Source organism: Patella vulgata, chromosome 3, assembly GCF_932274485.2.
Source record: "Patella vulgata chromosome 3, xgPatVulg1.2, whole genome shotgun sequence".
Taxonomy (NCBI): domain Eukaryota; kingdom Metazoa; phylum Mollusca; class Gastropoda; family Patellidae; genus Patella; species Patella vulgata.
The window spans coordinates 56,451,631-56,465,932 of NC_065881.2; the positions used below are offsets into that span (position 1 = coordinate 56,451,631).

The following is a 14,302-nucleotide window of genomic DNA, read 5'->3' on the forward strand; positions in this document are numbered from 1 at the left end:
CGTCGACGATCAGAGAATGGAACACATTGGAACCCGAAGTACAAAATTCAAATTCTGTCTCATCATTAGTTTCAAGCTTGATTAAAAACGACCATATTATTCCACAGTACTATTATATTGGAGATAGAAAAAATCAAATAATACATAGTAAACTGAGATTAGGCTGCAGCGATTTAAATGGTCATAAGTTTTTGAGACATTAAACGGATAGCCCCGCCTGCGCGTCTGGTCACCATTTTGAAGATTGTTATCATTATCTACTAGTATGCTCCTTGCATTCGGGTGCCCGAGGTCAAACTCTTGGTTTAATAAAGCAGCAATTTCAAGATATTAGTATTTTATTAAATGGTCAGTTTGTCCTCTCAGTTGATCAAAATGAGTTCATTTTTAACACTGTTCATAATTTCTTAAAATTGTCAAAACGTTTCTAACGTCCAAATCATCCCGTCTATTATTGATTTATTTACTCTATACATAATACACCAAATAATACTTCACGTTTAGATAGGTCTTATATGGAGGGGAGGGGGTTTGCGGCACTACTATATTGGTACCATATTAATATAAAGTAACGGAACGGACAACTGTATATATGTATAAATGTTTAGTTTATATTTAAATCTCAAATAATTTTATATTTTTATATGTTCTTGTTGTATATATGTTCTGTATGTACATAAATTAAACTTATTTTTGTAAATTCTGGAGAGGAGTCAACATAGGCCCAGCCTGTTCTCCAATCCATTTTCAAATGAAATAAAATACTGTTTACAAAAAAAAAATTGTACGTGGCATGGAGTTTTGATTCCTCGGTTATATGTTACAGGAACTAGTGTTTTTCCAGGCACTCCGGGTAGACGGGTTATGTGGGGAAAAGATATAATATGATATAATCTAGTTGTTAAAATAAAGTGCCCGAAATCTATTAAAACACTAATTTCACTTTTTTTAAAACTTAATAACAAGAATTTGTACTGAATTGACTATGGATTAAAACATTTTGTCTGGAGCCACACTGGTTTGTACGACATTTTTCGGCCATTGATTATTATTTGTAAATACAGCCCCAACACTCTGATTGGATGATTGGAATTCGGTCGGCATAATGTGGGAATTCGGTTGCAAAACCATTAGACAACTTTCAACTTGCTCGACTCACTGGCTAGAACAGCAGAAAAACGCATCTGCGGCAGTTAAATTTTAAAAAATTTCTCGAGAAGTTCCAGGTGAAGGCTCTATTTGCATTCAGGTCAGCTAAATTAGGCTATATCGACAACATTGAATTTGAAGTCGATGTATTTACGGGCTGTAATAGCACGAAACGTGTTTGCGGCCGCCTAGTTTTCCAAACTTTCTCTGGCAGGTACCAACACGGTAAGTCGCTGTCTGTAAACGAGAATTTTTTCTAGCAATACAGGTCTGCCATAGGTTGGCCCCTGCCTTTTTAAAACAATGAAATAAAGAGATACGATTTCATTTAAGTCTCGGGTCGGGTACGAGTCAAACCACAACACATGTAACATGACTTTTTTCAAATCCTTTAATTGCAACTGATCACCCCCCCCCCCCCACAAACCCCCCCCCCACCCTATAAAACCCTTTATTACGTATTACAGCACAACATTTACATTAAATCATATAAAGTGAACTTATTATTGTATAAATTTTAATCTCTGCTTAACTGTGGAAGGTAATGGCAGAGTATTTATATTGTGGAAAATACTTCGACCAACATTCGATTTGGATAAAACTTTCCTAACAGAATGAACACAAATGTCCACCAAAGTTTTAGGGTTGGATATTTTCCCCTTTATCCACTCGATAAGCTGTTTGTTTTTCATAAATTTAAGATTTCGTGGATATTTAGCTAAATGTTCTGGTGTAAAGTAAGCCCCTGCATCAATTAAACGTCGTATAATAGATTCTCTGTAGTTGAAAATAGACCAGTAGAAGGCAGTCGTCCCGCTGAAAAATACAAATTTATAAAACATTGCATTAAAGTTAAATAACCTTATGATATACATGTGTTACTCAGTAGGAATCGCTCCTTTCGAATTTTCTTCAAACTACATTAAATGAATTGGGAAATAGAAATTCGCATGGTCTTCTTTTTCCTAACCAAACAATTTTTGCTTGTACCATCGCCTACATGGACGGCCAGCTCTTCATCAAAATCTTAATAATGCCTATTTATAATTAAAAGAATGCAATTGAACGATAACGGAAAATTGAAATGAAAAATAAATTGTAAATAAGCAGTAGCGGATCTAGAAGATGTGAATAGGGGGTTAGGGGGTTGGGGGGTTGGGGGTCTAGGGAGCCTCCCACAATCCCACACTACAATGAATGTCAACAAAATAATGGCTTTACACAATTATATTTAGCAATTTCGGCATCCGTCTTAAGTGCTGCAACAAGAAGAGGGGTGGGCGGTAGAACATAGACCGTATTGCCCATAATTAGTTATCCGCAGACCGTCATCTCGCCAAAAGCAGTTTTATTGAAGTTGACATAAAGTTCATGTCATATTATGACTGTTATTGATTTTGATACTAATATTTGCCAACCTTAGGGGCAGTAGCTATAACACAGAGAAACCTGGAAGGGGTGGGCACCCAGCTTTAAATCCGCACCTTAAAATAAGACTTAATTACTTAGTAATAGTAAAAGCAACTTTTACATGGGACTCGTTAGCTATACAGGGGAAATAACTCTTATTACACAAGAATTCATTAGGGTACGGACTACCAAATTTTTCGCATTGATATTAAAGATGCATTATGAAGATTTAGATAAGGTTTAATAATTCAAACTTGACGGGTTAGCTATACTGGGAAAATAACTCTAATATACAAAAATTAATTAGGATACAGACCACCAACTTTTTCTCACTGATATTATAATGATGCATTATGTAAGATTTGGATAAAGAGCTGGTTGTTCTTGCTATAATGGTTTAAAAATTAAAAATAGATAATGAAAAATAAATATATTAAAAATTTCAGTATTGATTGCCAAATACCATAATAGTAATATGATAATAAACAAAAGTCTTGATTTTCAAATTTGCTCAATCGCAGGTAGCGATAAGCGGGAGTAATATGTTGGCTATTGCAATTGAAAGGGCACCCATTAATAAGTTAAGTTAAACATCTTAACACATACCTTGAATCGGCAATATCTAGATCAGCTCCATGTTGAATAAGAAGTTTGGCATTGTCTTCACAACCAAAATATATACTAGCAGATAGAGCTGTTTCTCCAAACCTATCTCTGTGATTTAAATAAGCTCCTTTCTGTATTAAATACAAGCACATTTCCGGTTTGTTAATTCTAGATGATAATAAGAGGGGTGTATTCCCAGCATTACTAACCATGTTAATATCACAACCAAGATTAACCACAATATCTAGAAATTTAATAGATCCAGTACTAACTACTGCAGCATGTACCAAATTACCATGTTTATTAGTTATATTATGATCAGCTCCATGATCTAGCAGATATTCCACCATCTCTAATTTACCACCAAAGGTAGCCAACATCAAAGGAGTGGAACCATCAGAAGCAACTAAATTAGCCATATATTTTGTTTTATTTGCACACATTTTCTTCTTTTTCACTGAATCACAAACAGTCAAATGTTCAAATTTATTAACAATATCATCGCCATCCAAATCTAAATGATTTGAAGAACCTTGTGCCAGTGGAGGACTCTTAGACTTAGAAAAAATAGCTGGTTCTTCAAATTCATGCTTGTATTCATATTTTCCATTATTACAATAACAATGAAGGTCACAAGGAATATTCATGGCAGTGTCTTCTTCTAACAAAAACTTAACAATGTTCAGATTGCCTAAAAAACAAGCAACAAATAATGGCGGGTAGGTTTTCTGGAAGAGCGCTATACTGGTGGTTTTGGTTCGACTACACCCAGCATTCAAGATCATCTTTACAATGTCATTTGATTTTGAGCCTGCTGCTAACAGGGCTAGACCTAAAGGTGTATGGCCACGCGCATTTTCCTTGTCTAAATTAGCTCCATTTCTAATTAGGATTTCCACAATTTCTTTATTTCCTTGCTTGATAGCTATATGGAAGGCAGTGTCTTCGCGCTGACCATGTACTTGATTGATATCTTCCCCACATTCTAACAGTAAAGCTGTCAGAAAAGGGTTTTCACTTCGCACCGCTTGTATTAAAGGGGGGTCTGCTAGTTGAACTTGATTGATTCCAGATACATTTAAAACTTGTTGAATATTAGCTCCATGTTGTAATAACATTTTAGAAATCTCTACACACTTGTTTACTGATAACTGCAATGGTGTCATAGTTCCACAACAAGGACTGTTAACATTTGCTCCATTATGTAAAAACAACTCAACAATGGATACATCATTAATAATAATTGACAAGGAGAAAGCATTCATATCTCTACGTCCTCCAAATAAATTGGGATCAGCACCATTACTAAGTAACATCTGTAAAAGACTTTCATCTCTTGTTGCAACAGCAGTCATTAACAAAGTACCATTTTCAACAACAAAATTGGGATTGACACCCATTTTAAATAAACACTGGATCAACTTTAACAACTGAAATCTTGTCTCTGACTGAGCTACCACTAGCGATTTAACAAAATCTCTTTTACATATTGTATCATCTTGATGGCATGACTGTATGTAACTCTCATAATATTTAATAGAATTGTACAGTAGATTTTGGCCAATAGTAGCATCTATCTTGTCTAAAATTGTCAACATTTGAACAGCTTCTGTAAACTGACCTCTCATTACAAATTCTTGTAATTTTTCCATATTGTAATAGGTTGTCTTTTTACATACATAAACACTGCAAAAATTAAATAATAAAGTAACTCATTGGAAGAATCACAATTCTGTCTGCAGCAGATACTTAAAAGTCAAGTGCTATAAGTAGGTCCAGACTGTAGATATTATTTTAATCTGTACACCCACCCACCAAAGAAAACCAACAATTATCAGACAATATTAAGGTACATGTATGTATTTTTCTGACTTCTCACCTGTATAAAATTAAGGTATAATGTAATTCCTATCTTCAAAAAAAAAAACAACAATTGTCAGACAATATTGCCAAGAAAACCTTATCTTTAAATCTTTGTAGCCTCGATTGTCATAGTTAGCACTATTACGGTAAGTAACAAAGTCTCGATTATCCATTTTTGTGTTTAATCATCAACAGACGTTACAGCAGATCGGATTCAAATCCACTAGAAATCTTACACAATAGATGACATCGAGAGCTGATTATGGTCTTTTCATATTTATAAATGTCTTATTAATATACTAAGCAGCAAAAGAAACGTCAGGTTGGTATGTTACTCTGAATAGACACATTGCATAAAACTTGCCAAATGTTTTTATTGTATATTTGTGACCACATCTCCAACTGTACCTGAGCAATAAGGTCCTTCCCAAATGCAGAATTGAACCCAGGAAATGTTCTCAAAAACGCAACCTGACTTCTGAGATGGTAATGTGTTCTTCTTGATTTTCATGTAACTTATGCTGCACGTGCTGTTCACCGGGACCAGCCCTATAAAATGCACCCCCATACCTGGTTGAATCATTCACTCTACAACATCAGCAGCATGCCACGACTCACGACAGCTCAGAGGAAGCAGGCGCTTGGAAGACTCGACGCTAGCCACACTGCCCATGCCGTTGCCAATCACTTCCAGGTAAATGTTCGGACCATCTACAGGCTTCAGCAACGCTTTCGGGCAACCAACACCACCGATGATTGCCCCCGAACTGGTAGACAAAGGGTTGCCATAAGGCGACAAGACCACCATGTTGTGCGACAGCACGTTCAGAATCCCTTCACACAGGCATCTGAGACAGCACGTCAGACAGTGGGATCACACAGAAGACCCATCATTTCCGATACTGTGCGCTGACGTCTCACCAGAGAGAACATCCATTGCTGTAGACTGATCCTCACCCCTCGCTATCGACGTGAACATCTGCAGTTTGCCCAACAACACCAGAACTGGCGACACAGGCAATGGAGAACTGTTCTGTTTACAGATAAGAGTCGGAATTGCGTATCAACTGAAGATGGCAGGACCAGGATATGGCATCGACGTGGCCAGCATTATTCTGACCAATGTGTCATGGAACGAGACTCATGGGGAGGTCCAAGCATAATGGTTTGGGGTTAAATCGGCCTGAACCAGAGAGTGGGTCCTGTGGTGTTCCAAAATCTTGGTCCAGGGAGAGGAGGCGGCATCACAGCAGTGCACTACATTGATCAAGCTCTCAGACCCCACGTCATACAATTGGCATGTCATCGAAACAAAATTTTCCAACATGACAATGCCCGTGCCCACACCACCAGAGTTACTCAGGACTGTCTACAGCAGAACGGTGTCAACGTTATGCACTGGCCAGCCCTTAGTCAATAGTCCAGACTTAAACCCAATTGAACATCTCTGGGATGAAATTCAGGGGAGACTTAATAATGTTGTACCGAGACCAAACACATCCGATTGATTGCGCCAGGCTTTTCTGAGTGTGGTTCCAGGTGCAAATGGCGTTCATCAATCGTCTGGTCCACTCTTTGTACAGACGCTGCGCTGCTGTTATTGACACTCGCGGTGGACACACCAGATACTGATGTATTGACTGTGTACAGACTCTAAACCTTCTCGTAATGTCTTGGAATTGTGATGAATTAATCACTAATGTGTCAACATACTGTTCACAAAAAATTGCTTTGATCCATTTAGTAAGTCATTTTCTAGAATGATTTGATTAAAGTGCCTCTCTGATTTTGAAATCGTACAGACATTTTTTTTGCTGTTTAGTATAGTTTATATCACATTTCAGGCCTAAAGAAAGACCTACAATAGGCAGATTTGCCTCTTGCATAATGCATTCTTAAGGTATTAGTCCGGTGGCTGAAGGGGGGGAATCGCCATCCGATCTGTGAATTTATGAGACCAAGTTTTTCTAGATGAGTTTTTTGTGTAGATTCCGAATCTGGGTGGTGATTGGGCGTTTGAGTGGGCGTTTTCGAGATATAGGGGGTCAAATATCTACAATGGTGGGGGGGGGCAATGTCATTATGTTGACATAATATATTAATAATACATACATTTCTAGTCTGCCCATCTTTATATAAGTGTTCATGATGCCCCTGGACAACTGTTTTGATTTATGGGGAGGTGGGGGTACCAGGTGTAGGTGTGCGTGTGTGGAGGGGGAGGGGATGTCATTATGTTGCCATAAATGATGATCATGTTATATATTAATAAAACATAAATTTCTAGGACTGTCCATCTCTAAAGAGGTGTTTAATGATGCCCCTAGACAACTGTCTGATTTGTGGGGTGGGGGTAGCAGGTGTGTGTGTACGTGTGTGAATGGGGGGGGGGGTAAAATTGGCGGGAAATGAGTTCACGTTGATTTAAATAATGATTTAAATAATGATTTTCTTAGAGCTTGGTAAAAACATTACTTTTTAATTCTTAATTCCACTGCACATCTCTAAATATGTGTATAAGATTACCATTGTATGGGGGGGGGGGGGGGTAAATGTATTTTGTGGGACAGAAACCACTTCGTTCAAAGTTGATCTGAAAAGTGTTTTCTTGAGTTTTGGCTCAGTACCAATATTGTCATTCAAAATATTAAACTATAATGGTACTTTTCGAGAGATCTGGAAATGTACATAAAAAACACATGTTTAGATATTAGTTTATTCTTATTATATGAGTGGGATAGATATCTTCTTGATGGCTGATCAACAGCTCGCATATATCCTTTGGATATGCTTCAGATACCCATTCACATTGTAAATCTTCATTCCAGCCTTGTATCACAGGGTCACCGTGTTCGATCATTGGTTTTGCAGCTTGTCTCCCTATTGTTGCTACATTATTATTGCGTTTAATGTGCAGCAAAAGACTACCCAGACAAGATGGTAATACAGAAAGAAAGTTTTGTTATTTTCCATCACGATTAAAATTCCTCCAGAAGATCTTTCTTCTTGTGTCATCTACTGATGTAAGTCGGTTTTCGCCGTACAAGGTACAAACAATTTTTTCTAAACCAGCAAGTACACGTCATCAGAAACATAATTTGTCTATCCAAGCTCTTTAAAAATTGTTAGAAAGTTGGGATTATCTTGAAAAAGAAAGACAGATAGTCATTACCACTGAAAACATGTACCATAGGCCGAAATATTCTTGACACTTTCAATACTAATCTTGATTGGATCAAAAAATATATCAAGATTAGTATTGAAAGTATCGAGAATATCTTAGAACTGACAACCTACCACAAGGACACCAAAATATCTTACCTACTCCTCTTCGCATTGCAAATTAATGGAGGTACTGAAACAAATTGTATTTTGCGTTCTTGTTCTTGCGAAATAGACATCCCAATCATTCTCTTCGCAAACGATGATCCAAATATACAAATTTTGATCGATAATGAGACGGGCAAAGGTAGAAAATATCGCGAAAGGCGACTTACATCAGCAGATGACGCAAGAAGAAAAGATTTTCTGGGTGAAAAAATAACAGAACTTTCTTTATTACCATCTTGCCGTATACGTGGTCTTTTGCTGCATGGCTGGAATGAAGATTTACAATGTGAATTGGTTTCTGAAGCATATCCAAAGGTCAGCTACAAAGAAAATATTTATCTCGCTCATATGAACTTTTGATTTTGAATCTGCTGATGAAGACAAAAAGAGAAATGGGGTTTAACGTCCACTTGACACAAACTAGGTCATTTCGGGACTAACATATGGTTTTTAATTTTATTTTAATAATTCGCTTGCGGGTAGGGGTCTTTAGCAGTTGGCGGAAAACGGAGGACCCGGAGAAAACCCACGAGGTTGGACTGATGAAGACAAAGAATAAACTAATAACTAAAAGTATCTCTGAGTTACTGTGTTTTTGATTTACATTTCCAGACCTCTTGAAAAGTACCATTATAATTTGATATTTTGAACGAAAACGCCAACGAGACACCACTTTAAGCTAATTCATGAACGAAATGATTTCTGTCCACAAAAAGCCATGTTGCCACCCGCACCCCCCCCACCCTCACGGGCACCCACCCCGGCGTCAACCCCACACAATGGGAATCTTTTAAACATATTTTGAGATGTTTAATCAAGAACTTAGACAATCATCATTTAAATCAGCGTGAACTCATTTCCTGCCAATTTTATCCCCACCCCACCCCTCCACACACGCACACCTGCTACCCCCATTCTATCTCCCCACAAATCATAACATTGTCTAGGGGCATCATAATGCCCCCCCCCACCCCATTGTAGATATTTGACCCCCTATATCTTGAAAACGCCCTCTCAAACGCCTGATTACCACCCAGATTCGTAATCTACACGAAAAACTGGTCTAGAAAAACTTGGTCTCATAAATTCACAGCTCGGGTGGTGATTCCCCCCTTCAGCCACCGGACTATATTTATTTTTCTGACTTTAAACCTGTATAAAATTAAGATTTAAGGTAAACATATATTGTCATCCTACCTCTTATAATTCACGGCAGTCATTTACCATTTTCATTCCTTTAATTTTCATACAACTCAACTGAAATAGATACTAAAATAATAAACAAGGTGGAAGTGCTTTATATTAATAAGAATTCAATCAGGTTCAATCTAGATTGAACAGGACTGGGTTTTTAGGTCCGATCTTGACCTTACCAATAACATCAACAATATTAGAAGATAACCAATTAAAATTTAAAGAGACTCTTACTCTGACAATCATCACCAATTGGTAAAAACATGCTTCTTGCTTTTTTTAAATGATTTAAATATTAAAGGCCATATTCAAGTTAGATTGTGTTTAATGCAGTACTAATGACAAATATGTAAGGGGATATTCAGAAACAATACAAAACTGCTTATGGGTGGCTTATCTGACAGCCCCATTTCACTCGCAAAGAGATACACCGTCAAAAGTGAAAATGGACGTTTTAGATTTTAGTCTTAATAATGAGTAATTGCTCCACCAATCCTCAGACATTCAGCAATTCCTGTGGTATGCTCCTAATCAACCATCCAATCACGATTTGGGGCAATCTGACCCACTCCTCTTGCAGTGCCATGGCCAATTCTTGCAGTGTTGTCCGTTGATATCGACGTCGACGAACACGTCTCCCGATCAAATTAAACGTAACACACTTAGCTACCAGTAAATTGCAAAAAGTGTGGTCCTAATACATGTACTTTAAAACTACATGTAAAGATATGATATCTTATCATATTAAATTGATAAATAAAAATACGGCCAAATACTTTGATTTCACATTAGACAAAATTTTAGGCCCTGTTTTGTATTTATGGGATGGAACAGGAGAGTTGGGGTAGGACAGTGGTGTAATGTATAAATCAGAAGGTACATAATGACAAGGAGTAGGGTTAACTGCCTGGGTTTGTCAATCTGTGACATTATTAAACAAAATATACTCAGGACATGCTTTTCCGATCCTGAATAGGTTCATATAATAGTGCATAAGTACTAGCAAAATTGTGATAAATTTATACGTCTTTCAGTTTCAGTTACTCCAATATAAGCATAACCCTTTCTCTAAACTTTTTTTGACAGTCATGTTTTGGGGTCATTTTTCTTCGAAAGTTAGTATTTGTCAAATACGTATCTCTAATCTTTCTACAGGTCTGCACAAAACAACTGACCTACACACACTTCATCATTTTTAAGTTGCAAGCCAACTGGCAGTTTCTACTTATATTCTTTCCGACACACAATTACATGTAGTAGAAAGATCTGGCCAGCGGAAGGGTATTTTACATACAGGTAAAACAGGTTTGTACAAATCTTTTCTTGACATCTTTTACGGTACTTACATGTATTTAGTTCAAAATGGTCAAATCCATGCATTTGGATGAGATCTCTGTGAACATTCTCACAAAAAATGTAAAACAATCAAGAAGCAGATTGTACTTTGGAGGTCTTCACCAGCTGTTAAATTTGTTTAAAAAACAGTTTCTGATTTTAAATATGAGACAAAACTTATAAGCAACATCACAGAGATACACTCTACTTTCAATTTGCGGGTCGTGATTGCAAAGGTTTTTATCCAAGGAGATATTAAACATACATTATGCAAGAGCTAAATCTGCCTATTGCAGATCTTTCTTTAGGCCTGAAATGTTATCTAAATTATTGATTAGATAGTAATTAACTGATCCAGGCCATAATCAACTCTTGATGGCATCGGATTTCTCCAATATTAAATAGATTAGAATGGTTCAGCCATATTTTGATTTAATTTAAAAATGGAGGAGCGAGACTTAGCTTCGAACAACCAGTACGGTGGTTGAAATTATTGCACATGTCTTGTCAAACCTTCAAAGGCTAATATCTTCGCTCGCAATAGAGTAATTTTAATGAAATTTTCAAATTATTCATTTTACATTATCTATTTTCAAACTATTATAGCAAGAATGGCTAGCTCTTTATCTAAATCTTACATACACATGTAATGTATCTTTAAACAGACATCATGAGTAACCATTGCTTGGAATTTCAATAATTAGTTGACTTAAGTCTTCAACATTGCAAACACAAGTTATTGCAGGCCTTCACGTGAATAAATTCCTGGAGAGTAAAAAAAAAGCTCTCCTGAAATCGGAAATAAACGTAAATCGCTCTCCTGAATCTCTTCTTGAGGAGAGCTTTATTAGCATTTGTGATAAGTTCATGGATTTTAATTCATTTTGAAACCAACAGGCCAGAATTGGGTCAAATGAGGTCCCAGTAAGGAATAAGGTAATTAGAAGCTCCAATTAACTTTAATATAATCAGACGTCAACAAAAAAAATTATTGGTAATTTCTTATGGAGAATGTTGTATTCTGAATAGACTAATATACATGTATGGCTTGAAGTTCAAGTCAGTAATATTCTTGAATAAATTACTATCTTTTATTCGATGGATAAACAGATATCACCAGTCGATCGAAATTGAGATTTTTCTACTACATTTTCATGTACACATATATTGTCGTTGCCTCTGTCCGTCCAGATGTCTGTCTGTCCACAATTTGTTTGTGGACATTCTACAGAACACAATTCTTATCCGATTTTGACGAAATTTGAAATATAGATTTATCGCCAAAAGATCTCAGTTCCTTTCGATATTGGCATATATCGGATCAAAACTTTATGGATTATGGCCCCTGATTGTACGAAATATCATGTTTTTAGCTTGTGGACACTCTAAAGATCATAATTTTCATCTGGTTTTGATGAAACTTGAAATGCATGTTTATAACACAAAGATCTTGATTCGCATATATCGGATCGTAACTTCTTGGATTATGGCTCCCGTTTGTACTAAAAATCGCGTTTTTAGCTTGTGCTCCCTCTATATATATAGGTCACAATTTTTATCCGATTTAAAAAGATAGGTTGCCAGGCAACGAAACATACGCCCACAGCAACTAAATCGTTTTTAATACCTACATGTACTTGGAATTCGTATGGATCGAGCGTCGAAGACGGCACGAATCCCGAGATTCACAATCCATGCCAAGCGAGATGTCTTCATTCACCACTTCGCTTATTATTACAAAGGAAACTTACTGGACTTGTTATGAAAAGGCAAACCAGCAAGCTTGTTTTTTTACCAAATTATCAAAATTACCATTAAATGTGCTAATTACTCGGATTATGAACCAGATGGCCGATTCTCACTAAGGTATGATTGTTATTGTAGCCAACAAGCAAGTTGATTGTCGATATTGCCCGTATCAAACTGGTGCGCAGATTGCCAACTTTGCGCTGATTAATCCTCAACAGTTTTAAAGATGAAAGTAGTTTGTCAGACATCCCGTGTAGTATCAGTCCTCTATCAATTTTGTTGTCTAATGATTTTTCAAATAATTTCCAAAATCACTGCATAATTAGCGTGTGTGCTAAGAATAAGATACAAATTTGAGTCCGCAGTATCTCATAATCGTCCCTGATCATGTGACTGTGTCCAAAAATATTTCTGTAATTACCATAAACTTCAGTGTTATTTTTGTACAGTTGAAATAAATACATTTATAACAAACAGTTGACAGATTTTTAAATGTAAGTGCTTCTTCCTTTAAGATAATCAACTGTGCGATCATATTTTTCTTTCGTATCATGCCTAATTGGGGTCGTACTTGTAGGCCTAGCAGTAAGCTGACGGTCACAAAATTCATTAAAACGAATAAAACTAACGCAGTGATCCAAGGTGAACGCCGAGTAGGATTAGCAGACTATCATCGTGGTAATCCATTAAATACCCTACTTTATTATATGCGTTGCGGTTGCGACCCATTTGTGTCCATTTCTAGATGCCAAAGAATAGAGAATTAGCTCCTTTAAAGAATATCTTTTAAATATGATATTATTGAAATTAATTTGGTGTAGTGTACATGTATACTAGGATAAGCTTTATTAATGTGGGCTTGGCCTATCCACATACTGTATCAGTGTCATATGTAGGCTACATGTACATTGGATTTAGTTGCTTTAGGAACTGTCTCTGATTGGACAAAATGCGCTGAGAGTTCCTATCCGTCCCTATATATAATATAGCTGCAAAATGAAAATTCGGTAAAATACCGCTCTTCCTCACCCCTGTAGCTCGGGCTATTTTGGAACCCGTACCTTCTATTTTTCACCGTGATACATTATTTTTTGCCAAAAGGAATCATAAGGTCTGTCACTGAGTTAACTGGCGCGGTTTCGATTCCTGGTTGAAAGTGACGAGGAGTAGGTCACCTGTCCAACCTTGTGGGTTTTCTCCCACTGCTAAAGACCTCTACGCGCAAGGCCCCCAAGCCCAAGGGAAATATTTAAATAAAATTGAACCATGTTAGTCCCGAAGTGACCTAGTTTGTGTCAAGTGGAGGTTAAACCCTCTCTCCCTCTCAGAGACAGTTCCTATAGTATATAATAGGCATAGAAACTAAACATGATGATGACATAGGCTCTACTATTTATATGACGACACTGACATTATGACATGTCATGTCATGTCATGTTATTTTTTGTTGTACATTACAAAATATGTAGCCTAGGACTACCTGTCAAAACTTGGCAAAATTCCTGGCAAGCATCTCCGCAAATCAAGATCATACACCGTACGCGTGATACCTAGCCTATAAAATGAAAGGTTTAAAATAATTAAGAGACTGTTTGTTGTTGATCCATCGACTCTTCTGATGTTAGCTTTTTCAGCTCCGACTTCTTATTTTCGTATAAAATACTAA

General features: G+C 36.8%; 1 protein-coding gene across 2 annotated transcripts; it reads right to left on the reverse strand.

Moving 5' to 3' along the window:
- Positions 1-1,590: 1,590 nt before the first annotated feature.
- On the reverse strand, positions 1,591-14,275 carry LOC126815497 (ankyrin repeat and KH domain-containing protein mask). Of its 2 annotated transcripts, none has more exons than XM_050541175.2 (4): positions 14,117-14,275; positions 9,556-9,615; positions 3,166-4,851; positions 1,591-1,965 (listed from the first exon to the last, which is right to left on the reverse strand). In XM_050541175.2, the coding sequence occupies exons 2-4, from the start codon at positions 9,576-9,578 to the stop codon at positions 1,653-1,655; spliced, it is 2,022 nt and encodes a 673-aa protein (XP_050397132.1). In that variant the 5' UTR covers positions 9,579-9,615; positions 14,117-14,275; the 3' UTR covers positions 1,591-1,652. The 2 variants fall into 2 exon arrangements, with proteins under 2 accessions (XP_050397132.1, XP_050397133.1); XM_050541176.2 differs by lacking the exon at positions 14,117-14,275 and adding an exon at positions 10,899-10,918.
- Positions 14,276-14,302: the final 27 nt, after the last annotated feature.